The sequence below is a fragment of the Mirounga angustirostris genome, unplaced genomic scaffold (genome assembly GCF_029215605.1).
Source record: "Mirounga angustirostris isolate CCGP_5_RB_7025 unplaced genomic scaffold, mMirAng1.0.hap1 SCAF_2, whole genome shotgun sequence".
In the NCBI taxonomy this organism is placed as follows: Eukaryota; Metazoa; Chordata; class Mammalia; order Carnivora; family Phocidae; genus Mirounga; species Mirounga angustirostris.
The window spans coordinates 101,072,505-101,098,284 of NW_026991710.1; the positions used below are offsets into that span (position 1 = coordinate 101,072,505).

The window sequence follows — 25,780 nt, forward strand, 5'->3', positions numbered from 1 at the left end:
GAATTGAAAGCGTCTAACCTGTCCGTGAAGCACCTCCTCATCTGTAAAATGGTCAGTTTTCTAGTGGACAGGGAACACCGTCTCCACGGAAAATGTTTTTAACAGACTACTGTAGGTTCCGTCACACTGAAGAAGATGTCCGCACGGCAAATAGATGTTTAGCATCACTAACCATTGGGGAAATGCACGTTAAATCCACAGTGAGATATCATGACACAGCTATCAGAACAGCTAAAATAAAAAATGACAACACTAGTTGCCAGTGTGGATGCTAGTGTGGATGTGGGGAAACTGAATCACTCCCACAGTACTGGTGAGAATGTGAAATGGCAGAGCCATTCTGGAAAACAGTTAGTGTCTTAAAAAACAAAACAGAGCAGCTACCCTAGGACCTGGCAATTGGACTCCTGGGCATTTAGCCCAGAGGAGAGAAGACCGACGCTGACACAAAAACCTGTACACAGATGTTTACAGCAGCTTTATTAGTGAACGCCCAAGCCTGCAGACAATCCAGAATTCCTTCAGCAGGTGGTGAAGCAAACTGTGATACAGCCATATCCTGGCATACTACTAAGAGACACAGAGAAATGAACTGTGAGCACCTGTGGCAATCCGGATGACTCTCCCGTTATGTTGAGTGGAAAAAAGCAAATCACAAAAATGTTACATACTATATGATCCCCTCTGTATACCATTCTTGAAATGTCAAAATTATACACATGGAGAACAGATTCGTGATTGCCAGGGATTAAAGAGGTGGGGGAGGTGGAAGGAAGTTTGTGTGGTTGTAAAAGGGTAATAGGAAGGATCCTTGTGGTGATGGAAGTGTCTGGAAGTCTCTATCTGTAGAAAATTGATGTAATCTCTCTGTATTATTTCTTACAGATACATATGAATCTATAGTTATCTCAAAATAAAAAAGATTACTTTTAAAAAATCAAAACGTGCAGGCCAAATCAGGGAAACAAGTATGTCAGTTTGGCAGTTACGACATGAGCCTTAGATCCGTGACATCATAATGGTAGTGATCTCAGGTTACTATGGAATCCTCAGGCTTCAAGCATTTTACAGTACTCTGCCTAGTGCTGTAGACTCACTTGATTTTCAGTCCTGAGAACTGAAGACAAAAGGATGTTCACATCATTCAGAAAGTATGCAGAACTTATAGGTGGTCATTCAAGGCTTCACTGCAGAAGGTAGTCTTTTGATATACTATTTTTGAGCCTCAAAACAGACTGACAATAACAGGAAGTGTTGTTCTCTTTTGTTTCTTCTAATACGTGTACACTAATGAGTAACTTCAGCACCAGCTTCGTGAAAGGCTACTCAGGTTCGTAAGATTCAGTGCTGCTGAGCTGAAGAGAGCAGGGTTTACATTCTCGGAGGAGACACTTTCTTGGCTCCACGAGAGAGAATTTTCCCAGGTCTATGAAAATATCTGTCCTATTTATGAAAGAACTTTTGCATTCTGTTCAATTTAGCTGTTTTACCTATGATGACCGAAAGTCCTATCAGAGCTCAGTCAGAGCTCAGCCAAGTAATAGCTAAACTCTTGTGTTTAGAAACTTTTTGATGTTTCCAGTATTTTTGCCGATCTTTGAGAATTTTCCCCCAAGTTTGAATATTGATTTAGATAAGATTTCGATAGATTTAGATAAGTAAATTTCCAGAATCTTCAGTTGTCTTCATTTTTATCTTAACATGAAAGCAAATTGTAATTAATTCTTCACACACACACCATATCATTTTGTTTTATATTAGGCCACCAATTGTCCTGTTTGTTGTTGTTGTTTGTTTGCCTTCTTGTAATACACTCTACCTCTTGATCCTCCCCTTCCTAAAAGCTCATGATTAGCTTTGCTGCTTTCTCCACCCCATGTCTAAGTGTTGGCATGCCCAAGGGCTTTGTCCTTGAAACTGTTCTCCATCTGCATCAATTCACCAAGTGACCTCATCTCTCTCTCCTTTTTTAAAATATTTTGTTTATTTATTTGAGAAAGAGAGCATGTGAGAGAGAGAGAGAGAGAGAGCTCAAACAGGGTGGAGGGGTAGAGGCAGAGGGAGAAGCAGGCTCCCCGCTGAGCAGGGAGCCCGACGTGGGACTCGATCCCAGGACCCTGGGATCATGACCTGAGCTGAAGGCAGACGCTTAACCGACTGAGCCACCCAGACGTCCGACCTCATCTCTTTCAATAGCTTTCTATAACTCAGCGATCCCTGAATGTGAGCTCTGGAGCTCTGCTTTCGGGGTTGAGACTAAATTTTAGTGTTATGCGAACCTTGACATTTAGCATAAAACTCTATTGTGTATTTGACTAGTAACTAGCTGCTCCGTGGTGTTTGGTGGGTTGCAGGAAGAGCTCTTCTGTTGAGGTGGATGCCTGCAGCAAAAGCACTACATCATCTGAGGGTGCCGCCCATACCCTGCTTATCCACGGCCCCGTCGAGCTCAAGAGAGGCTGGAGGAGGCAGAAGCGGCACCTCTTCTTATTCAGCGATTTCTTGCTGGTGTCCGATACCAAGTATGTATACTAAGCAACGTGCCCTTGTGATGATCACGAAGTTACATTTCCATTAACCCTTACCATAAGAAGACATGACATTTTTTTCTTTTGTTTTTGCCCATGTTTGGATCCTTCATTCATTCAACAAGTACTTATGGAGGTCTTGTTTTGTGCCATACCCCGCTCCCCCCCGCCTGCAGAGAATACAATAGAGAATGTGACAAGCAGTGTGTCTCTTGCCTGGAACTTACAAATGACAAAAATAAGAGGGGTAATTATAGATTGTGATTAGTGCTTCTGATAGAAAGTAGGCAGGGGGCCGTGTGGAGATGATGGGAACGTATGAGAGAGGGGTAGTCCAGGAGGGCCTCTCCTAGGTGGCAGCACTGAAACTCGATCTATGGGATGAGAAGCAGCCACAGTCCTAGACAAGGTGCCTGAACCTTCTAGGCTGAGGGACCAGCAGGCTACGTGGGTGCAACCTGACCCCTGGGGGGAGGGGCTCAGGAAGGCTGATTTGATGGGAGCCGAAAGCATGGGGCATGCGATCAGATGTGAAACTGCGCTCGGGGTCCAGTCACACACGGTCTTCACAGGCCATGGTGAAAAGTGGAAATATTTTGCCAAAGCATTTTTAACTAGGACTGACTGAATCTGATTTATAGCTCTCGCAAATTTTTCTGACTGTTGGTAGGTAATGGATGGATGGTTGAGCAAGAGTGGGAGCAGGGAGACTGGTTAGGGGAGGCAGTAGTCCTGATGCCTGCTCTCAAGGGCTCCAGGATAGGAGTGCAGTAAAAAGGAAGGAGGCAGCAGACAGATTGGGAATATATGCTGGAGACAGAACTAACTGCGTGCACTTTCCTCTCAACCCTGAACACAAAGGTAACTGATAGCCAGCCTGGAACCTGATGATTGCTCAATAAATGTCCAAAAGCAGGTGGATGGGAGGTCAGCTGTTTACTTGCTCTGTCTCTGTCTTTTCATTATTCACAAAACATCATGAAAGACAAAGACTATTCCAACCAACCAAATATCAAGAAGCTTTTTAGTCACCAGAAAAAAAACTACGCCCCCTTTATTTTGCTGCCCTCACCAGCTCCCAGTTATGCCATGCCATTAGTAAGCCATGCAAGTACTAATTTGGCAAAATGCTGTACTCAATCTGAGTGACATTAATGATAATTTATCAGGGGCTTACTACATGACAGGTGTTATGCTAAGAACTTCATGTATGCAATCTTCTCCAACCTTACAACTACCCTGTGAGATGGGATTATTTTTATTTTAGAGAAGACCTCTGAAAATCAGAGGTCTGAAGGTTTTGCCCAGGTCACCATATTAGTGATGAGTAGAGTCTACATTTGAAATTAGGTCCGTTTCTTTCAAAGTACAGGCTTTTATTCTACGTGTGGTGCTGCTGTTTCTATTATTTCTATTTTTCTGAATTTCATACAACATTCCATGAACACCTAGATTCTCTCTCATTATTGAAATCAACCTTTCCTTTATGTTGAGTAAACAACTCCAATCTGCTTGGTATCTGGTAAGAAATAGGTCAGAATGCTTAGTGAACTGAGAAATGAAGGTAGTGTAGCTGTCCAAAAAAAAAAAAAAAAAAATCAGAGGCAAAGACAGAAATAGTAAAATATATTTGAGATGAGTGATATTGCCTACAGATGTAGCCTTGGAGGTGGTGATGTCATGAGGAGGACAGAGAGAAAAAGACTGTCCAGGTCCTGGCATGAGGTCCGTATGACGCACTCTGCTCCTCCTGATAGAGGGCCACATCATTATTTTTAAAAAAGCAGACTAGTTACCATTCCCTTTATTTAACCAAGGTGAGTACAGGAGACTAAAATGTGTGGGATGCATGCTGGGGACCACACGAGGAGCATTACAGATTCCTCGTGTAATTTCCCCACAGCCCTCCAAGGCCAGTATTGTTACCATCCACCGACTGCAGAAATGAAAGTGGGGATGGAGGAAGTCTCAGGAATGGACCTGTCATCCACAGGGAAATGGTGGGAGAGACTCCAAGCCAGGCCTGCCTTCATCCCAAGGCCACACTCTTCCTGCCACACCATGCCACACCTACTCTTGCATGCTCAGCCCGAGACACGCTAACAAACAGCAAACTCCTTTCCTGCTCCTTGGGACCTTGCAGACCACTCACATTCGATTTATAAGGGGAACAGGTTGTCCTTCACTTTGTTTTCATCTTTGTAATTATTATAGCACTTAGGGAGAGGAGAAGACCTTTCTTTTCTTACTAGAGCCATTTATTGTCCTGGATACTGCTTACCTCTCAGCGGGTTTTACAGAACCTACGGTGTTCTGCTGAAAAGATTTTATATAAAGGCAGTGTTCTTTCCCCATGAGAGAACTGCATCCTTTTAAGAGCTGAATTTTTTATTTTGATTGGTTCACTATTACAAAAGAAGTGCAACATTTTTCCTCTTCACATATTGCTTTTGAGATAGGTCTTTGTGTCTACGCAAGGGTTTTTATGATGTGACAAAATCTACATCAATGTATTTAATAATGTTCTCTTTAAGAGACTCAGCTCCTGAAAGATTATCTTATATACTTTTTACATCCATTTGGAATATTAGAAAATGTAAGTGATCTCAGGCACTTGAATGTGGCTTCTAAAACCAAGGCCCTTGACAGAGAGAGAACACAGATTTTTGGAAGTCCAAGTTCGGGACACCATCAGGGTCAGGTTCCCGCGAGAGCTGTCTTTCTGCGTGCAGATGGCTGCCCTCTCGCCTATGCCCTGTGGGGTTTCCTCAGCGCCTGCATGTACACACACACACACAGAGCTCTCTCTCCCTCTTCTTACAAGGGCACCAATCCTACTGGATTAAGCCCTTACCCTGATGGCCCCATTTACACTTAGTTACCGCTTAAAAGCTCTCTCTTCAAACATGGTCATATTGGCAGAGAGGGCTTCACGGTAAGACTGTGGGGAGCAGTGGGGGAGGGGACACAATTCTGTCCCTAGCAGTCACGAGCAGCACTTCATGCTGTGGCCGCGTACAAGTTTTTGCCACAGTTTTTAGAAAACGACCATGAGAACATTCCCATAGTAAACATTTGGGTATATTTATGATCACTGTGAATATTGGACAAGTTTACATTTTTTTTTTCTAGAAGGAAACAACTAAAAAGAAATAGCTCCTGCATTAACAACCTTGTTTCATCCCTGTCATCCTTGTTCTTGGAGGATTGTGTTATGCCCTGAATCAATCTGTTCAAATTAATCATCTGAATTTAGGGCCTACGTTTTCCAATTAGCCATAAGAAGGGGTTGGGGTGACCCAGGTTCTGTTTTACCTCAGCTCACCTGCAGGCTTCAGCTGGAAACTCTCATCTTTAGGTTGACGCTATAGAAATTAACACAAATTGGGTAAGTAGTTGACTAATTGCTACCTCTGTATTCTGTCAAAATTAGTGAATTTTAGTTTGTGTGTAATAATAAAAGGAATTTAAATGTTTGTTTCTTCACAAAGAAATTATATTTCTCTAGTCGTACAAGATGTTAATAATAGTGAAAATTGTTTGGGGATTCTTTTCATACGCCTTCAGAAATTTCTCAAGAATTGAGGTCAGATGGAACCTTCCTTATTACTTTTGATATTCATTAGAATACTAAATAAGTTATTTTTCAAAGAAAATTATTACTTTATTTTTAAGAACAGTATCTGCTTGATAAATATTAAGATATTAATACTAGTAGAGGCCCATGAAGAATTTACAAAAAGGAAGGGACTGAACTTAGTTCTTTAGACATCACATCCCTCATATGTAGTTATTAAAGAATATAAAATGAAACAAAAAATGAATTTAAATTAGGTCAAAAGATGAAGATGACTATTAACTCATTATCCGTGAAATTACAAAGAATTACTTACAGAATATAACAGGACCCCCACTCCCAACATCTGTAAAAGGATACCCCTATCTTAGAACAGGGGAAATCCCCCTAGAATCCTGTAAATTTCCACAGTGCACTGGGGCTTCCCTTCTGGTATAAAGGTTAAGGTAGCAGAAAGCAAGAGTGATATCCATCATGTTAATACAAATATAATAAAGGACTATTTTTAGAAATAAAAACCACAGTTCTTTCTCCTCCTCTTTCTTCTCCTCAAGTCAGTTTACATTAGATTAATACTTTCTAATTTCTACTGAGATAATCCAGTTGGGTCAGTGATTGAGAGTGAAGAAATGCAGTAAGACCCTAGAAGAATCCACTGAAGTATGAAGCTTTGTTGTAATAAACTTTAAATATTTCCAAGCTAGTAACCAGCTTTGTTAATATAATGTCTTGAGATTTATCCTCTCACTCCCCAGATAATCCAATGAGAAAGCCTGATGGCTCTGGGGACCGAAGTGAGGCTGAGTGAGGGTAGGAAACATGAGAAGGGTAGTTCATGGAACGATAGGTCAGCACCCACAGAGGCCAAGTGGTTACAAACATGGGCTCATGAGTTAGGCTGTCTGGGTTCAAACTCTCTTGCCTTTGGCAATTTAGTTGACCTTTCTGTGAGTTTCCTTATTTGTAAAATGGAGCTAATAAAGACCACCTAGTGTAGTTGTTTGAGGATTACATTTTTTATATTTGTATTTATAAAATATTTAGAACAGTGCTTGGCATATGATAAGTGCTCCAAATGTGATAGGACAGTCGAAACCATGCTCTGGGCTTTGGGATAACTCCTTGGTTTGGAGTAGATAATCTTGGTGCTTTCTTGAACTAAGGAGAGAATTACTGAAATGCCTTTTTCCAGGTCAATGTATTTGGAAGTCCCCACACAGTACCTTGGGTGTCTGTATACACACAGATACCTACATTAGAAAAAAAAAAAAAAAAAATCTTAAAAACCAACAGATATATGTCTATCTTTCCCATTAGCCATCTATTTCTACCCTGACAATGCCTTTGGAGTTACTATCTAGAAAAATGATTTTATCTGATAATCAGACATCTGATATCTGATAATGATTTTATCCGATGACTTTATTCATTGTGTCATAAACTTTGAATCTAGATTATCCTTCAAGTGTGCGTCCAGCAAAATTATTTTTATTTCATAAAACCCATTGGAGAGTCTTAGCTTTAATTGTTCCATGAATCACTGGAGTCACAGGGATTTTTGCACATGAGGTGTCTTTGATCTCATTTTAGTTTAGTGTTTCCACATGTGTTTCTGAATAGTAAGGAGTTCCAGAGTGGTGTGTCCAAGTTCCCTAAGCATCCCTCAGAGGGCTTATAACTATTTAAATCCCAAGCCCACCTGAGAGTTAAAGTTGTGAATTAACCAAATCAATCAATATGGTGGTTTTCATGTTAGAGATCAAAGAAGATTAGGCAGAAATTGTCAAAAAGCAATTTCACCACTGACAAAGTTGATCACCTTCTGACTCCTCAGAGAAATGGGAAGTATCCATCACTCACATATAAGACCTCCTGACCGCTGATCTGGGATTGATTGATGGATGGATTGATGATTTTTAAATTGGGCTCAATCTGTAGGCTAACAGTTTTTCAGTTTTAGCCAGAATCTAAGGGAAAATGATATGGATAAAATTTTAAGAAGGGAAATTGAAAATAACCTATGCTTTAAAGGCTAGAAAGTATTTTTTTAAAATTAAGGTTGAAAATAACTTTTAAATCTTTCTGATCCCCCCCCCCAAAAAAAATCTTTCTGATCCAAGTTTATTTTTTGTTCTTGGTTTGTCTCTCTCTCTCTCTTTTTTTTGAAGATTTATTTATGTATTTATTTATTTTAGAGAGCATGAGCGTGAGCGGGGGGAGGGGCAAAGGGAGAGGGGAAGCAGACTCCCCACTGAGAGGGGAGCCTTACATGGGGACTCGATCTCAAGACCCTGAGATCACCACCTGAGCCGAAACCAAGAGTTGGATGCTTAACCGACTGAGCCACTCAGGCGCGCCCCCTGGTTTGTGTCTCTTAAGCAAAAAATTGTATGACTATTTTTATAAATCGTGTATCAGGTAGCTTTGTTCAGCCCCTCAAATACTTTTTGAAGTAAGCAAGTCATAAATGAATAATTAACTATAATAATAACCATAAAACTATATATAATAAGAAACAAATTCTAACAATAATAAATGAATTAATGGTTTTCTTAAAAAGCTCTGGAATATATAGTCTTTACTCAACACTCAACATTCAGAAAAATGGCCACTTGCTGCCATTTGAGGAAGTGTTTTCAGGGCCTTCCTAGGGCCAGACTTTGCTCAACACACACTTTGTAAAGGTCATGTCACCATTTGCTGTGCTGGGCACAGAGGGTAATAGAGACAAGGGAGGCATGCTGTGCCCTGGAGCAGTGAGAACTGGTCTCTGATGAGCACAGCTGTTCCCATAACATTTATGAAACAAACTAACAGAGGTCTTGTTTGGGTATCTTTCTAGGTATAAGAAAAAACTTAAGATAAAAAAGAAAATACCACTGAACACCATGTGGACTGCCAACTGTATGGACAGAGTGGAGGATGCCAACATCTGTGCTGGGAGGTCCTTTATCCTGGGCTGGCCCACGGTGACCTTTGTGGCCACCTTCGGGTAAGACCGACCGTTTGGTCTTGTATTTACATGGGATAAAAAGAAAAACATTTTAATCTGATTATATGTCAAGCCAGTGACTCCCTTTTTGACTTCCCATAATGACACTCATTTGCCTTGTACTTCCCCCCAAAAGGTATGTACAAATGGGAGCAAGTAGATAACAGAGTGGGAACTATTGGAGTAATTTCTTTTGGTTTTGATCAGTGGTTTTTCCCATGGGCTCTAGGAGCCACTTGAGGAATTGGGTGTTTTAGGCATATGGAAGGAGAATCAAGAGAGTGAGGTTCTAGAACCCCTCTCCAATATCCTGCCCCCTAATTCCCAGGGGTATGTGTGTTTCTAAATCACTGGCATATTTTTCTTGAGCAAGTACTATTAAAGAGTCCAATTAAATTTGAAAAATTGCTCTTATACTCCCAAGGTCATTCCTTTAAAAATAGTATGGAATTATACAAATAAATTAATCATGTCATTGAATATGAGGTTGCCTGAATTGCTGTGTACTGATTATCTTAGTTGGTGTCTCTAGAGAGGTGACCATCTAAAACAAAAGTATGATTGCATTGAGTAGAGGTTAGTTGTGCAAGACACATTCTTAGGCTGACACGAGGATGGGGAATGTGACTCTCTACCCCGGACATCCTGAGCAGACACTCCTGAGTTTACAGGGGTGGTGCAACACTTACATCTGCTGTTTGAAACAACCACACCCCAAGTCTCATTCTTGTTTTGCACAATGAGTGTTCATCACATGCACTTAACACCCTTCTTTCTTCTCCTCACCCCACTCCACCAAAATGTCACACGTCATCACAAAGGGAAGACAACGAAAATGTTTACAAGTTGTTAATTTATTAAGCCCTATAATGCAGCGTTGACTTAAGGAGAAATTTTCAAAGCTTATTGGGAAGAAATATGTATTTATATGCTCTCCGCATGTCTTCTTTTCCACGACGTATTTCTGTAAAGATTCTCAGTTCCTCTTGCTTCCTGTCTTCTCCATGTTGCAAATGGAAGGAAACAGTTTCAATTGGGAATGTATAAAGTCTTTGACAGGGGAGTTTCCAAGAGACTTTTTTTCCCTAACAAGGAGGAAAATGTGGAAGCCAGGCTTATACATGTTATATTAGTTAAAAAGCTGTGTAAACATATAGAAGGCATTTATAACAATTCCTGGCACCTAGTGCTTTTGCTATTTGTGATTATTACTGTTCTGCAGATCAGCATGGCTAACTAGAAGCTGTGTCCATGCGCATAGGCAGGCTGGGACGCTAAGTGGGCGTTCCATTTTCCAGATGGGACAAATCCTGAAACAGCGATGGAGGGGTTGGGGAGCAGTGTTGCTGGGAGGAGTATAAAATGTGGCAGCCACTGTGGACAGTTTGATGGTTCCTCAGTAAGTCAAACAGAATTACTATACGACCCAGCAATGCCACCCCCAGATAGATACCCAAGAGAAACATAGGTCCACACAAAAATTGATACACAAACGTTCATAGCAGCATTGTCGACAATAGCCAAAAAACAAACAAACAAACAAAAGTAGAAACAACCCAAGTGTTTATCAACAAATACACAAAATATGGTACAGGAGCTAGAAACAGGAAGGAAGGAAGAGTGACTGCTTCGTGGACACAGGTTTGCTTTTGGGTGAAAAAATGTTCCAGAACTAAACAGTCACGGTAGTTGCACAAAACTGTGAATGTACTAAAGGTCACTAATGGTCAATTTTATTTTGTGTAGTTTACCACGGTAAAAAAACGCTAGTAAGTGGTAAGGCCATGTATGCATGAGGCTTAAAACATTCGCAACTTTGGGTATTAAATGCTGTGAAAACTTTAGTTGAGAAAAGACTAACCTTTAGTAGTTTAGCACTAGCTGGATCGATCTTGCTCAGAGGATCACAGTAACGAAGAATGTTTTCTAGAAACTAATTTAACACATTCCAATCTGCTATGTGTATAAAGAAATAAAAATATTACAGGTGTTTCTTCCTAAAAAGCTATTCTTGTTTCTGGGCCAAGATAGTTCCATCCAAATGCCAAATTCCTTAAGTATGATTTAATTTGAATAATAATGTTCTTTATATCTGAATAGCACTTGCAGCTGCAGGAACACTCGGGGTATAATTAACCCTTTTCCAGTTCTGGAAACTGAAGATCAGCGCAGTTAAGCAAAGTGCCCATGATCACATAGCTTGCATCACATAGTTACAATTAAGTGTTCAGATTCAAAACCAACTTTTCTCCCGCTTTAGGATCTACTTCCCATTGCTTTAATACGCTCATAAAAGAGTGGGGTCCCTCCAAAGCGCAACTATGAGGACAGTATGATATTAACACATGCATCCACATCCTTAACAACTGGCTGGTGCTATTTTTTTCTGGAATGGTGATCTTATTTTGCTAGTATAAGTATTGTATGTATCTTAATTTTTTCTTCCCATTTTTTTTTAAATTGCAGTTCTTCGGAACAAAAGGAAAAATGGCATTCTTTCCTTCAAAGGTATCTTGTCACTATACATATTATACATCTTTAACCCATGAGAAAAGAATAAATCTCTTCAAAGCAGTGCCCCCACACACTATGCTTCCCCTACTTAGTAGAAATTGTTAGACTATCCTCAAATAATTTCTTATTTAGATGTACCCTGGCTGCTACTGCAAATAATCTGCTCTTATTTACATGCACATATTGCTTGTTTTTGATGAAATTCTGGTTATCACTCTCATCTTCCCCTTCTCTCAGACCTAATGATTGGAGCTAACATTATTCTCAAAAGATACATATTAAATTTTCTTAAGTGCAATTTACTCTCCTGAGTGATGCTCAAAGCACCTTCTCATTCCTACCCTTGAAGGTGCTGGGCCCTCCAGTCTAGGCAGGAAAGCTTTGATGACTGGATCCGCTACTCACATCTTACATGACAAGAGCAACCTGTTGTTTTCTGAGTCATGTCTTATTTTCCTGAAATAGTTTTGCATGTTTTCTTCCAACCCATAATTTGATGTTGCTGAGTTTATTTACATGCATTTAAAAATAACAGAGTATGTTGAAAATTTTAGCCACATAGATCAATTTGAAAGTAAGCTAATAGCTAATTCATCCTACTCTATTTGGGGTTATTATTGAATTTGATTAGGTACATCAATCTGGCCAAAGAGAAGGACCAGCCCAAAAGCATTCCTCTCAGAATCTTCACTGAGGACATCAAGAACTGTGCCTGTGTAAGTGTTTTTAAGACCAAAAATTAAATTCCATGTTCCTGATTCAGATAGAATGAAAGAGATGGAGATGGAGATGGAGATGGAGATAGAGAGAGGGAGGGAGGGAGAGATGGGGAGGTAGGAAGGAGAGAGCAAGAGATAAGAAGAGAGAGAGTATTTGGAAAAGTACCATGTGGGAAAATGTATTTTCCTGTCTACACGTGTCTTTGTATACATAAAGAGTGAATCCTAGGTAATATGAAGCGAGAGGAATCCATGCCACAGTACTTAAGCATGGAAAGAATATTGCATGTTAAATATCCATAATATTTCCCTGGCTCTTTCTAATAGCAACAACACTGGCTTGTAATAAGGTGATTTTCACATGCAGGTATTTCCTACTAGAAGTAAACATTTTTTCCCAATGGTTACTACTTATGTACAGAATGGTTTGGATTGTTTCCACAGTTCTCCACCCTCCCCCCATTGACGCTTTATTTGGTATAACTGTAAACTCACAGAAAAGTTGTAGGTATAAAAATAAAACAAAAAACACCCCATGCACCCTTTACCTAGATTCAGCTATTAGTAACATTTTACTCCACTTGCTTTATCATTTATTTTCTTTCTCTGTCCCTATTATGTGTATGTTATACTTATTTTTGAGGGTCATACAAATGCCATGGCCCTTTATCCTTAAACCTAGGTATTTCCCAAGAATAAAGATATCCTCTTATATCACCATCACACAGTTATCACCTTTAGTAAATTTAACATCGGTGTAATACTTTACTCTGCCTTCCATGTTCCCATTTTGTCAGTTGACCTCAATAATGTCTCCTTTCCAGTACAGGATCTACTCAAGGGTCAGGTATTTCACTTAGTAGTTATATCAACTGCAGAGGGGTTTTGAAAGGTCTTTTGATCCAAGGAATATCAGGGTTGAATTGAGCTCAGAGGGATGACACTTTTAAGGGATCAGCATATTTCTATCTCATTTTCTTTTGGCTGTTGGGGGAAAAAAAATCAAACCAGTTGCCCATTCTTGGTATAAAATTTGATTTCTGAAATTGTAGTGCAGTAGCCAAGACATTTGCAATGATGAACAAGATACTTTGGGTATCTTTAAGTGACATTTTTTTTTTCCTGTTATACTTTACAGTAGCTCTAGGTCACACAAAATAGTATTTGAAGGTGGAAAAAGGGGTAGTTATTCCTGGCCAAAGCAAAAGCCATGCAAATATTTTGATTGGTTTCTAAGCACCAGGTAGATGCATTGCATGAAGGAGATAAGGCCAGAGGGTTCTCTAGCAGCAGAGCACACTCTTGTCTCTGCCTGCTTTGATTTCAGCTGTGGCAGTGGGTTACACTCAGAATTTTCCATGGAAAATTACCTTGAAATCTTTAAAAATCAACTTTATTTATGTATAATTTACACAAAATAAGCATTTCTAATGTTCTTCACTTGTTCCTGAACATCCAAGTTTCCCTCTAACACTGTTTTCATTTCATCCTAGAGAGATGATCCTTAGCATTTCTTGTGCAGACCTGGTGCAAACAGATTTTCTTAATTTCTCTTATCTGAATATGGCTTTATTTCACACTCACTCTTGAAGGATATTTTGAGGGATGTAGAATTTTGTTCGCAAACTTTTTCCTTTCAGCTCTTTAAAGATGTTCCACTGTCTTTTTGTCTTTGTGCTTTCTGATGAGTAGTCTGTGATCAATCAAACATTAATCCCCTGTAGGTGATTTGTCATTTTTCTCTAGCTGCTTTCAAGAGTTTCTCTTTATTTTTGGTTTTTAGCAGTGTGGCTATGAAGTATCAAAGCATGGTTTTCTTTGAATCTGTCCTATTTGGCATATTCTGAACTTCTTGAATTTATAAATTTAATTTCACCAAATTTGGGAAATTTTGATCATGATTACCTCAAATATTTTCTTCCCCATTTTCTCTCTCCTCTCCTCCTGAGAGTCCAGTTATATGTATATTAGACCCTTTCATATTGTTCATAGATCCCTCAGACTCTTAATTTTTTCAATCTTTTTTTCCCCTTTTCTTCTTCAGACAGGATAATTTCTATTATCTATTTTCAAATCACTGACTTCTTTTTGTCATCTCCATTATGCAATGTAGCCTAGTCAGTAAATTTTTTCTTTAAGATATTTTTCAGATAAAAAATTTCTGTTTTTAAATATTTTTAGTTTCTATGCTAAGATGCCTCTTTCGTTTATTGTGAGCATATTTTCATTTGTATCATTGAGCATTATTGTAATAGCCATTTTTGGCTAACAGTCTGAACATCTAGATCATCTCAGGGTTGCCTTCAGCTCTTGAGAATTGATCACATATTCCTTGTTCTTCATATATTAAGTAACACTTTGACTCATATAAAAAAAAGTAACATTTCTTTTTCTTTTAAATTATTTCAAAAAGCAGCTTATTTTTCTGAAGTCATTTGTTATCAGAGAGCTCTATCTACTGGAATTTATCTGTTTTGGAGAACCTACAACATGCAGGAAAATATACATACATCTCTGGAATTACTATTTTGAACATAGTATGTTCCTTATACCATGAAAACCATTATCTTGCAGACCAGATAAATTAAAAAGTGATTATTAGTATTTCAAAAGAGATTTTTTTTTCTTTAAAAAGATTTCATGGGAGGGATGCCTGGGTGGCTCAGTCAGTTATGCATCTGCCTTCGACTCAGGTTATGATCCCAGGGTCCTGGGATGGAGTCTTGCATCAGGCTCCCTGCTCAGAGGGGAGCCTGCTTCTCCCTCTGCCTTCTCTGCCTGTGGCTCCCCCTGCTTGTGCTCTCTCTCTGACAAATAAATAAACAAAAATCTTAAAAAAAAAAAAAAATTTGTGGGAAACTTTTTAAGTTGTACTGAAAGGCTTTCAGACATCTTAAAAAAAATAGCAGAGCCATTACTTCTAACTAAATTTCAAGCTAAGACCCAGTCTTGAATCCTCTAGACAATTTAACATAGGAAGCCCCTCCTAGACAATTTAACATAGGATATCCTTGAGTTTGGGTGCTCTGAGTCCTACTGCTAGGTTCTGAACACTTTTTTTTATAATCCTGAAAGCTCAAGTAGTTTGAAATCAATGAACACTTTTGTTTATACAAGTTCGATTATCAAGCAACTTTTGGGCCATCTGTCATATCAAGCAATTGCATTTCAATTCATAAGAAGAAAAATACAATGAAAGAACAAGTTTCTTTTAACTTTGTTTTTAATATTTTTAAGGACTGTGAGTGTCCACTTCTGTTGCTTGTCTTCTTCATGCACTGTTTCTCAAAGAACACAGGCCTCATTGCCTAATAATGTTATAAAAAGTGTATGCGTGGTTGGTTACATATTGTCCTATTTTAAAATGTCTTTTGGAATTCGGGTACTTTTATCGATATCATCTCAGATTCCTATCCATCCCTTTCAGATAATTTTCAATAACTGTTTTCCTTGTTGTATGGAGCAGTTTCTCAATATAAGGTGTGATAGAGAGATATTATAAGTAACTACTCACTGTCAGAGTTGCGAATGGAATATAAACTTCTAAAATTTTCAGTCTCATTTCCTAGACTCATTGGTTTTATTTGTCTCAACAGATTTCAACAATGGAAATCTTAGTAACCATGATGACACAAAGACAGTACTGACTAAATAGTAGTTTAAAAAAAAAAAAATGTCTGTCACAGACGGTTCTTATTCTGATTTTGCTGAAACTGAGTATGTAATTGCGAAGAGAGAAAAGTATCTAGCTCCTCCTTTTTAAACTATCTCCCCTCTCTATTTTGGGAATAGCCTTATGGAGCTGAGGGTCAATTCATGTCCCCTCGTGGAATTCTGTTTTTCTCTTTCTTGCTTAAGCTGCTATATTTTGTAAGCCACAAATCCTTGAAGGGAAATATATGTTTCACTGAAATGTTTCCTACTAGCCTCATGTTATGTAAAGAAATGAAAATATTGTAATCAAGGGTGTGTGCTCTACATATGCTTTACTTTGTCATTAACTGAAAACAAGCTTTGCCTTTAGAGTATGGATAATAATTTGACAATAATTATTTGGTCACCTGCTTTAAATTTTTAAAAATTTATAGCAATTTTTCTCATTTCTTTTTTACAGTCTGTAACTGTAACAGTAACAAATTCAGACACAGTGAATGACATTATCAACATGTCACTACCAATGCTAGGAATAACTGTAAGTTCCCTTGCAAACTATTTTTAATTTAAAAACCATCTTTGACTTTTGAGATTTGTGTGTGTGTGTGTGTGTGTGTGTGTTGTGTACCTCCCGTTATAAGACAGCTGATTATTATACATATCATAGTCATATTTTGTCCCCCAGATTTAGAAATTGAAGGCAGCAAAGCTATATTATTAGCCTATACATGGGTGCTCTTCTTGTCTTCCCATTTTAAATTTTCTGCGAATTCAAAATCATAGCATAAAATTGGGCTATAATTTTAGAGTGCTAATAACAACATGCAGTTTATTGTATATATTTTATACACAGACAATAAAATATTTCTAAGTTTCTAAATATTTCCTCCTCTATTGGACTCTTCTGTCTGTGTCTTCATTCCTGATTCCTCCCCATCCCTGTTTACCCTGGTCATCACCCAAGGACTCAATCCCAGTTAGATGAATCCTAAATTATATGTTTTGTTGTACATTTTGACATAAAGACCACATGGCTAGAAGCTACCTCCTCTTGATGCAGTTCCTTGGGATGAGGCGGCTCACACCCCTTATGAACTGGTAAAGAGGACAAGTTCTGAATAAGACCATGATCTGGGGGCAGTTGCGTACATATCACTTTCATCTTGTTTTGGTTTTAACGGCCTGTTCCTTTATGTTTTGATGGTGCTGGTGTGAGTTGCTGGATTTTTTTTTTTTTTTTTTTTTTTTTGATGAAAGACATGGACATATTTGAGGATGAGGTTTTCTAAGGGAAAAGAGAGGGAGAGTGATAGTCAGATGGACAGAACTGAACGGAGCACTTGTAAAGCACAGCTTCTTATATAAAATCCTCTATAAATGCAAAAATGTCTTGCTATTATGACATGACATAATTACAAGATTCTTACTTAAATTCTGTCTGACCCAATGGTATAATAAAGCCCCTTAAAAATTCAGGGCAACTGGAATTTAGCATAAGAAATCAATGATTTCTGTACAAACAAAATTTAATAATATATCTGAAATAAAATTGAATTTATATGTACTGAGTAAAGCACATATCTACATTGATTTCTAACCTGTATGATATATATACCCTAAATAGGAATTAAGTCTTAGACAGAGAGTGAGTGGTTTTAGGGATGAAGTTGAGGAGATTGATTAATGATGAAGCTCATTTTATTTCATGTTTGTGATTTTCCTTTGCATAAAGTGATCAATCTCACCACACAAAGAATTTCTGTTTTAATGAAGAATTGGGGTTATTTGGCTTTATGTATGCCTGATTTAAGGGATTCCAGCATAGCATTTCCAAACCCTACCCTACCTTACTAGCTCTCACGAGTTATTTGCAATACAATTTTGAGCAGATTTAGCTATGTGTGTGTGTCTGTGTGTCTGCGTGTGTCTGTGTGTGTGTCTGTGTCCATACCTATGACCTTTCTTCATAAGGGCAAGACCATGATTTTTAATCAGGAGTCCAGGTCAAGCATAGTACTTATCACCAACAACTCCATGTCAAACATTTTTTGCTTTAGTCTCCTGGAAGACTCTCTAAAATAGTTCAGCGGTCTTTATAATTTAGATGTGTTTGTTTCAAGTAGGACTTCCAGGTTTACTGGGCGGTCATTCTGCTGGGAGTAATTGTTTTCTGCATCTGATATGTTGTCTAGGTTAGAGTCCTTGTTCTTTCTCTCCCTGAAGTGGGGCTTGCCTGCACCAAAGCCAGTGGCTGACTTCAGTCCACTATCTCCTCAAGGCCTCTTGGGCGTTTGTCTCCTTTTGCCCAGGGCTGCGGAACTATTGATGCCTTTCAAGTTACTTTGCTCAGGAATAGTCATAGCAGGGTATATGGCTCTCTGGACAATATGCATGTCAGGGCAGGGACATTTGGCGGCAAAAGCCAGCATTATCCAAGGAATCTAGAGACAGCGGAAGGCAGGACTCTGAGATTAGAAGTTTCCTCCTTAGCGAAGGGGCACAACTGTGATTTCTTAGGCCATGGGCCACCCACACCGTGAGGGGCTGATTGTACTGTGGTTTCCTGGCCTTTATCAAAAATGACAAGAACCTGGGACGGTCCACTGGAGGCTATGAGGGAACAAGTTAACAAGTACTGTAGCTACCTCCATGGACCAAATGGCATTTATACTGGCCCCAATTCTTTCTTTCTGGAAACAGAGAAATGCAAAGGAAATGTGTTCTTCAAGTACTGTGAAAGATTTGTTATGATGCATAGTTCTTTTTGTTTCCAAGGGCTCTGAGAAAGACTACCAGCTGTGGGTGAGTGCTGGCAAGGAAGCGTCCCCACACCCACTCACTGGTAAGTGTCAGGGAAAATCTAAGATGGGATTGATTAGGTTCAAAATTGTAACTCTACATCTCAAAGTAATGGTTGTTCTGTCTTCAGCTTAAATACCCTTAAAAGTGAAAATCACATGCAATATTCACTCTCACGTTTATTAAAGAATTACCAGGTGCTTACTTGTTCCCAGGCACTGAGGACATCTCTTCATTCATCAGCTTAAGGTCTAGTTAGGGAGAGAAATGTAAATTTTTCGTTTCTACTTCATTTTACCTGACAAACGGAGCTGTCTTAAAAATTTTTTTGTTTATTGTTTACTTACTTATTTACTCACTTAGGTATGAAAGCATAGAATTGGAATTTTTTTTCCCCATACATTTATTTTTCATATTCCAGTCTTGAATTCCAGTTCCTAACGACTAAATAGCCTCTATTTTGTGAGAATCCGCTAAAATCCAATCATGTCTCTGAATCCAGGTATAGGTATGTATTTAACACCTGCTCTGTGCCCAGAAGTTTTCTCAGCATCATAAAGAGAATGAGATAATCACATTTAAACTCCTCAAGTCTTCACTGACTAAACTACCTGCACTTTGTTGTTTCTCAGGCTTTTTCCATCACTGTTCTTAAGGTTATTGATAAACAGATTACACCTCTCCTAAAATAGTTATTAGCACAAGTTCTCTAAAAAAAAATCTTTGGATTAGCAAAATTGTTCAGTGCTTACCAAAAATAGAAGGATTAAAAAACAAGAGAAAAAAGAGAGGATCTGTAGCAGACCTTGAAGTATAGTAATGTATGGTAATGGTGACAATGATTTCTGCTAGAAATCTTAGAGCATTCCTTCTTACATGCGTTTTTCAAAATCTTTTTAATAATCCTGTGAGGCGGGATGCCTGGGTGGCTCAGTTAAGTGTCTGCCTTTGGCTCAGGTCATGATCCCAGGGTCCTGGGCTCCTTGCTCAGTGGGGAGCTGTTTCTCCCTTGGCCTGCCGCTCCCCCTGCTTGTGCTCTCTCTCTCTCTCTGACAAATAAATAAATAAAATCTTAAAAAGAAAATAATCCCGTGAGGCTATTACTCTTTTTCAAGTTATCTAAAGAATATTTTCAAGTGATCTAGAAATCTAAATAACCAATTTCTTTCTACGAAATGTATATTCCCAGTCTTAGAATACAGAGAGTCACCAAGGGCATAGCTGAGGAAAAAAATCCCCCCCACCATTTCATGTTTCATATTAATATTGACATCTCTGTAAAAGTCGGCCAACCACAAAAAGGAAAAAAGTCAAATACTTAAATATATTTATTTTAATAAAGTGCATTAATTTAGGTAAAACAATAGAGATGATAACTTTTTAGACTTTGAGCAGCTTCACACACCAAGGCAGCTCTAAGGAATCCGGAGAGCCTGTCATTCATGATGATCCATTGGCAGCATTCAAAATGCATTTTTTACCAATGCTCTCAATTCTCAATTGTGGATTATCTCCTGGTTATCTTTGTGATTTGGTTGTATTGCTGTCATAGAAGCTTCTTTTTCCTTAAAAGAGGGAAGTCACTGTGATTCTTGTGAACACATCACTGACACTGCATCTATGACAGATGAGAAGGAACAGCAAAAGCTCCCCAAGTTACATTCAATAATAAATCAGAAATGACAGAAAGAGAACTTCCATTCTGTTCTTAAAAAATGAGATCCATATCCTATAGCACAGGGTCTTTGAGAATTCTATAGAGAGGAAACAATTTAAAGCATACAAGAATAAAACAAATCACTTGGCAGGCAACTCTCACTGACTCTGGGTGCAGTTTTCCACTCTGTAAACATCGTTTTGCACTTTGCTTGTGGGTTCCCAACACTGTTCAGCCTTCCCTCTGATCATCACCTGGCAGGACTCCCCTTGGAGGAAGGGCAGCAGTGGGAGGGAAGTATAAAGCATAAAGGCAACCCATCCCACTGCCCTTGAGTAGCTCTGCCTCTAGAAATTGACAAAAGGAAATGAAAAAAAAATCTGCTCAACTGACATTATGTGAGAGAGAATAGCAATTCTTAATATATATGTTCAATTATTTAAAAAATATTACCCACCAATGCATATTAATATATTTACTCTGATCCTTATAAGTTTGTGTGAGGGCAAGCATTTCAAAGGATGAATGTAAGGCTCAGAGGGGTCAAGTAATTTGCCTAAGATGTGCAGATCTCGTTAGTGTCAAGGCAGAAACTAGAAGGCCTTAAATATTCTCAGATGGAAACACAGCAAAAGTCAGCATTGTGCAATGCACTGATGAATCTTTGTATTCCAAGTAAAGTAACATGCTTTACATTTTTTTTCTCTTTTTAAAATCTTTTCCTTGGGCACCTGCTTTCTGCAGGGTGTCTCCAACAAGAGCGAATATGATGCTCACTCAGGAGGCACAGAGTGAGTGCCAGAAGCCCCAGGAGAATAGCAGCATATACCAGTGTGATGCATACACTCATGGGAAGGGGGATTTGATCAGAGCCATCACCATCAGCCTGAATCTATATTTTTTCCATATAGGACATAAACATCCCTATGGAATTAAAATGAGCCATCTTCCATCTACCACACTGCTGCCGCAGACACCAGAGGACTCCATCTCTCCTTCCACCCTCCAGGAGTCCCTCCTTCTGGAGCAGGGGTTCGCAGAGATGCAAGGCCGGTTCATCCTGAAGCCCAGGCACCCGGCGCAGAATGAGCAAGGGAGAGGTGAGCCCCTTCCCTTTCTTCAGGTGTCTCCTCTTGGCTCATGTCTCCACTCTTGCCCACAAATTGAGGACACAGAGCTCACTCTCTCTGTGGGGGGTGGGGAGGAACAGTAGAGGCAAGAACCCCAAAACTGCACAGAATCGAGCTTAGAGAAACCCAAAGGTCTTAGGACCCAACTCACTTCGAGGAAGGTTGTGTGCTTGTTTTAATTCTCCTAGGTAGACTGTTAGCTCCTTTCTCTGTATCCCCAGAACACTTTCTACATATAATTATGTGAGTACACATCTGTGTGTCTTCTTAGAGCACAAGCTGTTTGTGGCCTGGAAACAGGTCTTCCCTATTCCAGGGTTTTATCTAGTATCTCAGGCCATCACAGGATGGAATCAAATGACTGCATGGCTTAGACGCACCTGGAATGGAAGAACTCCAGTGGAGTAAAGAGTTATGGAACTGAATTGGATTTATTCTGGGCTTAGGCTGAAGTGGCCTTGGGCTTACAGTTAGAATTCAAGTCTCAATTCTGCCCCCACTTTCCATGTCTGCTTCAGACACAGGTCAAGGCTGGAGCTAGACTGAATGTTTATGGTCAGGGCTTTTTCATCTTCCTTCTTGCTATTTTTTTCCCTACCATTCCAGTATTCTCCCATTGATATTTTTTTCTCTGATGAAAATGTGTTATTCATCTGAGAAGTATTGGGCCAAAATAGAAAGTATTTTATTGTTATGATTGTTATTCTATAAGCACAAAGTTTCAAAAATTTTATTTTTTAATATTCATACCCTAATTCAAGCATTAGGAAACATTAACCCAAATCTTGCCAGGACTGTTTAAGAAAGAATAGGTTTCCATAAAGTTAGCTTGTTTAATCATTCCTATATTTTTCATGGCTATAGCATATATTTTTATTAGTAATAGAGGCAACATGACCTCTAACAGCAAATAATGTACATTATGAAACATCCAGCTAAGCCTGAAAATACCTTGGAGAAAGTATAGGACTCAATGTGTACTTATTTTCTGTATACTCATAGAGTAGCTAGATATATAGCTTTGTACCAAGGGATACAACATTCTTCTTAAGAGCATTCTTCTTATTAAAGCTGAAGAATGGAATATATTTGGGTAGTTTTAGAAATAATAAAACTAGGGGAAGAGTAGGGAACCCAGGTTGCATACAACAACTCAACTTACATATTAACACGTATCTTCAGCAAATGCATACATTTTGATGTACAGGAATCTCCTCCTGGATTTAAGAATGTGTTTGCTTTCTTTCTTCTCTCCTTTTAAAATGGTAGCGGTATCAATTTCAGAGCAGGAAGAAAGAGCCTTAGTTAAGTAAAGTGGTAGCCATCCTTCATGATTGCCTACCTTCTAGAGGTTGCAAAATCAAATAGAGAATGGGAGTGATGTCTGCTTTGGAGGGGGAAGAGACTGACGTCTAGACTGCCTGAGGCCTTCTGAGCAAGGAAATTACTTTTATCAAGGCTGCCACGAGCCATGCCTTGTGCTGAGTAGTACATTACATTTAGTTCAACGAGTTGTAGGCAGCAGCATTTATGTTAAAGTTAAGCAAACCAAAGCTTAAGAATTTTTGAGTAATCTAACTAGGTGGCAGAACCAGGATGCTTCTGGTTCTTAGATCCTGGTCTCTCTGGTCAAGTGCCATGAGTGTTGCCACCCACGTGAGTGGATACGGTGATGCACTCACTACATCCCAGAAAAGCCCAGTGGACAGGTGTTTATGGGTGTTTGGTGAAATGTTGCTCATTTGTTTATCCTTCTACAGCTTGGCTCCTCTGTGGACTTTTAAAGAATTCAGTTATTTAAGCAGATTTTATAAGCAAATGTTAAGGTATCTTATAAGGAAAACATTCATAGCTGAGCAGTAGAAACTTTCAACTCAGCTTTTCACTGCAGATCACCTTTTCTTTGTAAAGCTCTTCTTCTGCATTCCTTTGATAGGGAATGTTGGGTAATTCAAAATCATCTCTGGAAATTGGGGATAAATCAGGCATTCATAATCTCTCATTGTTTTTCTTTTTGTATGTTTTCTTTCAAGCCTTGTACTGGTATGGTGTATATACATGTATGTTTGAGTATGTGTGAGGAATTGGGTGCAATTCATTGTGGATTAGACTCTTTTCCGTAAATATCAAACATAATTTACAAAAAAAAAAAGTCATCTCTGGGTAGCTTGGTGGGGTATCACAAGAAAACACAGTCACCTGGAATCTTACCACATAGCCAGCATGTAATGACTATTTCCCAAGAACCCTGAATGCAGGGAGTCATCCTTGGGGATGGCCCAGAGCAGAGACACCAGAGGCCGCCTGAGAAGTGGGGTCAGGCGGATCATGTCATGAAAGGCAGATCCTTTTGATCATAGAAAGATGAGCACTCAGGGGCACCTGGGTGGCTCAGTCGTTAAGCGTCTGCCTTCAGCTCAGGTCATGATCCCAGGGTCCTGGGATCTAGCCCTGCATCGGGCTCCCTGCTCAGTGGGAGTCTGCTTCTCCCTCTCCCAATCCCCCCCTGCTTGTGTTCCCTCTCTCGTTGTCTCTCTCTGCCAAATAAATAAATAAAATTAAAAAAAAAAAAAAAAAGTTGAGCACTCAGAAAGCCAAAGAGGAAACTTAAGACTGGAAGGAGACTCACTGTGAAAGCAGATGATTAACAAACTCAGCTTGATTTGAATACCAGATCTTTTGAGCTTTTAAAATCAGATCTGACACTGGATGAATCCACTAATCATACTTACCAATAGGAAACAAACAACAAGTTAAGTGCCTCATGATAAAGCACAACGGGCAGTAGATGGGATTGAAAGCATTGACACTAAGTCTGATCAAGTCTCTAGGTTTAACCATCAGTTTGCAGGATCTGGGGAACAACTGTTAACACCATAAGAATGCTATTGGCCAATTTCAAAACATGGAAAATTCTACACAAAAAATGCCTCAGTTTCCCTCTTCTAGCCATTGCAGTGAATGTACCGTAGAATGGGAATGGTGAAAATAAGGTTAAGCGGGATGGCTGGGTGGCTCAGTTGTTAAGCGTCTCCCTTGGGCTCAGGTCATGATCCCTGTGTCCTGGGATTGAGCCCTGCATTAGGCTCCATGCTGGGTGGGAAGCCTACTTTTCCCTCTCCCGCTCCCCCTGCTTGTGTTCCAATTCTCACTGGCTCTCTATCAAAAAATAAATAAAATCTTTAGAAAAAAAAAGAAAAGAAGGTTAAGCGAATAAAACAACAACTACTACTACTAATCTCACTTCTTCCTTAGATTACAGGCAGAAGACAGTTAAAAGCGGTTTTTTCAGAGACTGGGCCTGTTGTCTGGGCTCCAGCACTAGCCAGGACAGCCAGTGCACAACCCCACCTTCTTCAAAGCCAGGACAGCTCTTTGGAGTTTCCCTAATGGATGTGTGTAATAAAGACAACTTGCCCTTCCCAATCCCGGTAGGTCATCTCCTTTTGGTCTTCTATAGCCCTTCTGAGGAGGGGACACTCTGAGAGGCCACGTGTCCTCATCCAAATCTATTCCCAAATGGAGAAGTCATTAGACAGCCCCTGGCTTTGGCTGAGAAGCTCTGTTACTGTTATTTCAAAGAATAGAATCTGATTTAGGTCCTGCAGAGTCATGAGGCAAATAAAACAGGAAAAGACATTCTTGTCCATTCCACTTGGGTCTTGTTTCCGCAAAGACATGCGGAGGCTTGTTCAGATCAGTCAAAATGGACTCTGTGTATGTGAGTCTCTGAGAGTCCACCTCATCTTCACACTCTCCCCTCATTGCCTTCCTGAACTCACATGAGTCTCAAGTCTCCTTCAGCAGAGTCTACTCAGTCTAACAACTGTAAACATCTGACACGAGCATAGACTCATCCTCTGGCAAATAGGAAACTATTAATCCTAACAGAATATGTCAAATGAAAGCCACAGAGTTTGGCCTGTGTTATCTCAAGCTGCTGTAGTGAATTGTCAGTGTGGACATTCACTGAGTATTCGGTGTCTCTGCAAGCACTGTCCGGGATGTAGGGAACGTTCTGCTAGCTATGAAGAAATGAATCATCTTAGCTAGCATGTTACCTGCTAGCTACTACCCCAGGTCCTTGCATCACAGCAAATTTAGAGGGTAGCTAGGATTATCATCCTCCACACTTCTTAAACGAATCGGAAAAGCCTCAGTACAGGATGTATGTGCCCCAGGTCACACAATAGATAAGTAGCATAATAGA

General features: G+C 39.4%; 1 protein-coding gene across 1 annotated transcript; it reads left to right on the forward strand.

The window, feature by feature from the left end:
* The first annotated feature begins 1,290 nt into the window (after window positions 1-1,290).
* LOC135363543 (rho GTPase-activating protein 20-like) lies at window positions 1,291-25,070 on the forward strand. Its single transcript, XM_064584024.1, has 10 exons — window positions 1,291-1,330; window positions 1,583-1,658; window positions 2,355-2,522; window positions 8,948-9,097; window positions 11,564-11,605; window positions 12,243-12,327; window positions 16,445-16,522; window positions 18,760-18,826; window positions 21,352-21,540; window positions 24,826-25,070. Exons 1-10 carry the CDS (start codon window positions 1,291-1,293, stop codon window positions 25,053-25,055), a joined length of 1,125 nt encoding a protein of 374 aa, XP_064440094.1. The 3' UTR covers window positions 25,056-25,070.
* The last annotated feature ends 710 nt before the right edge of the window (window positions 25,071-25,780 follow it).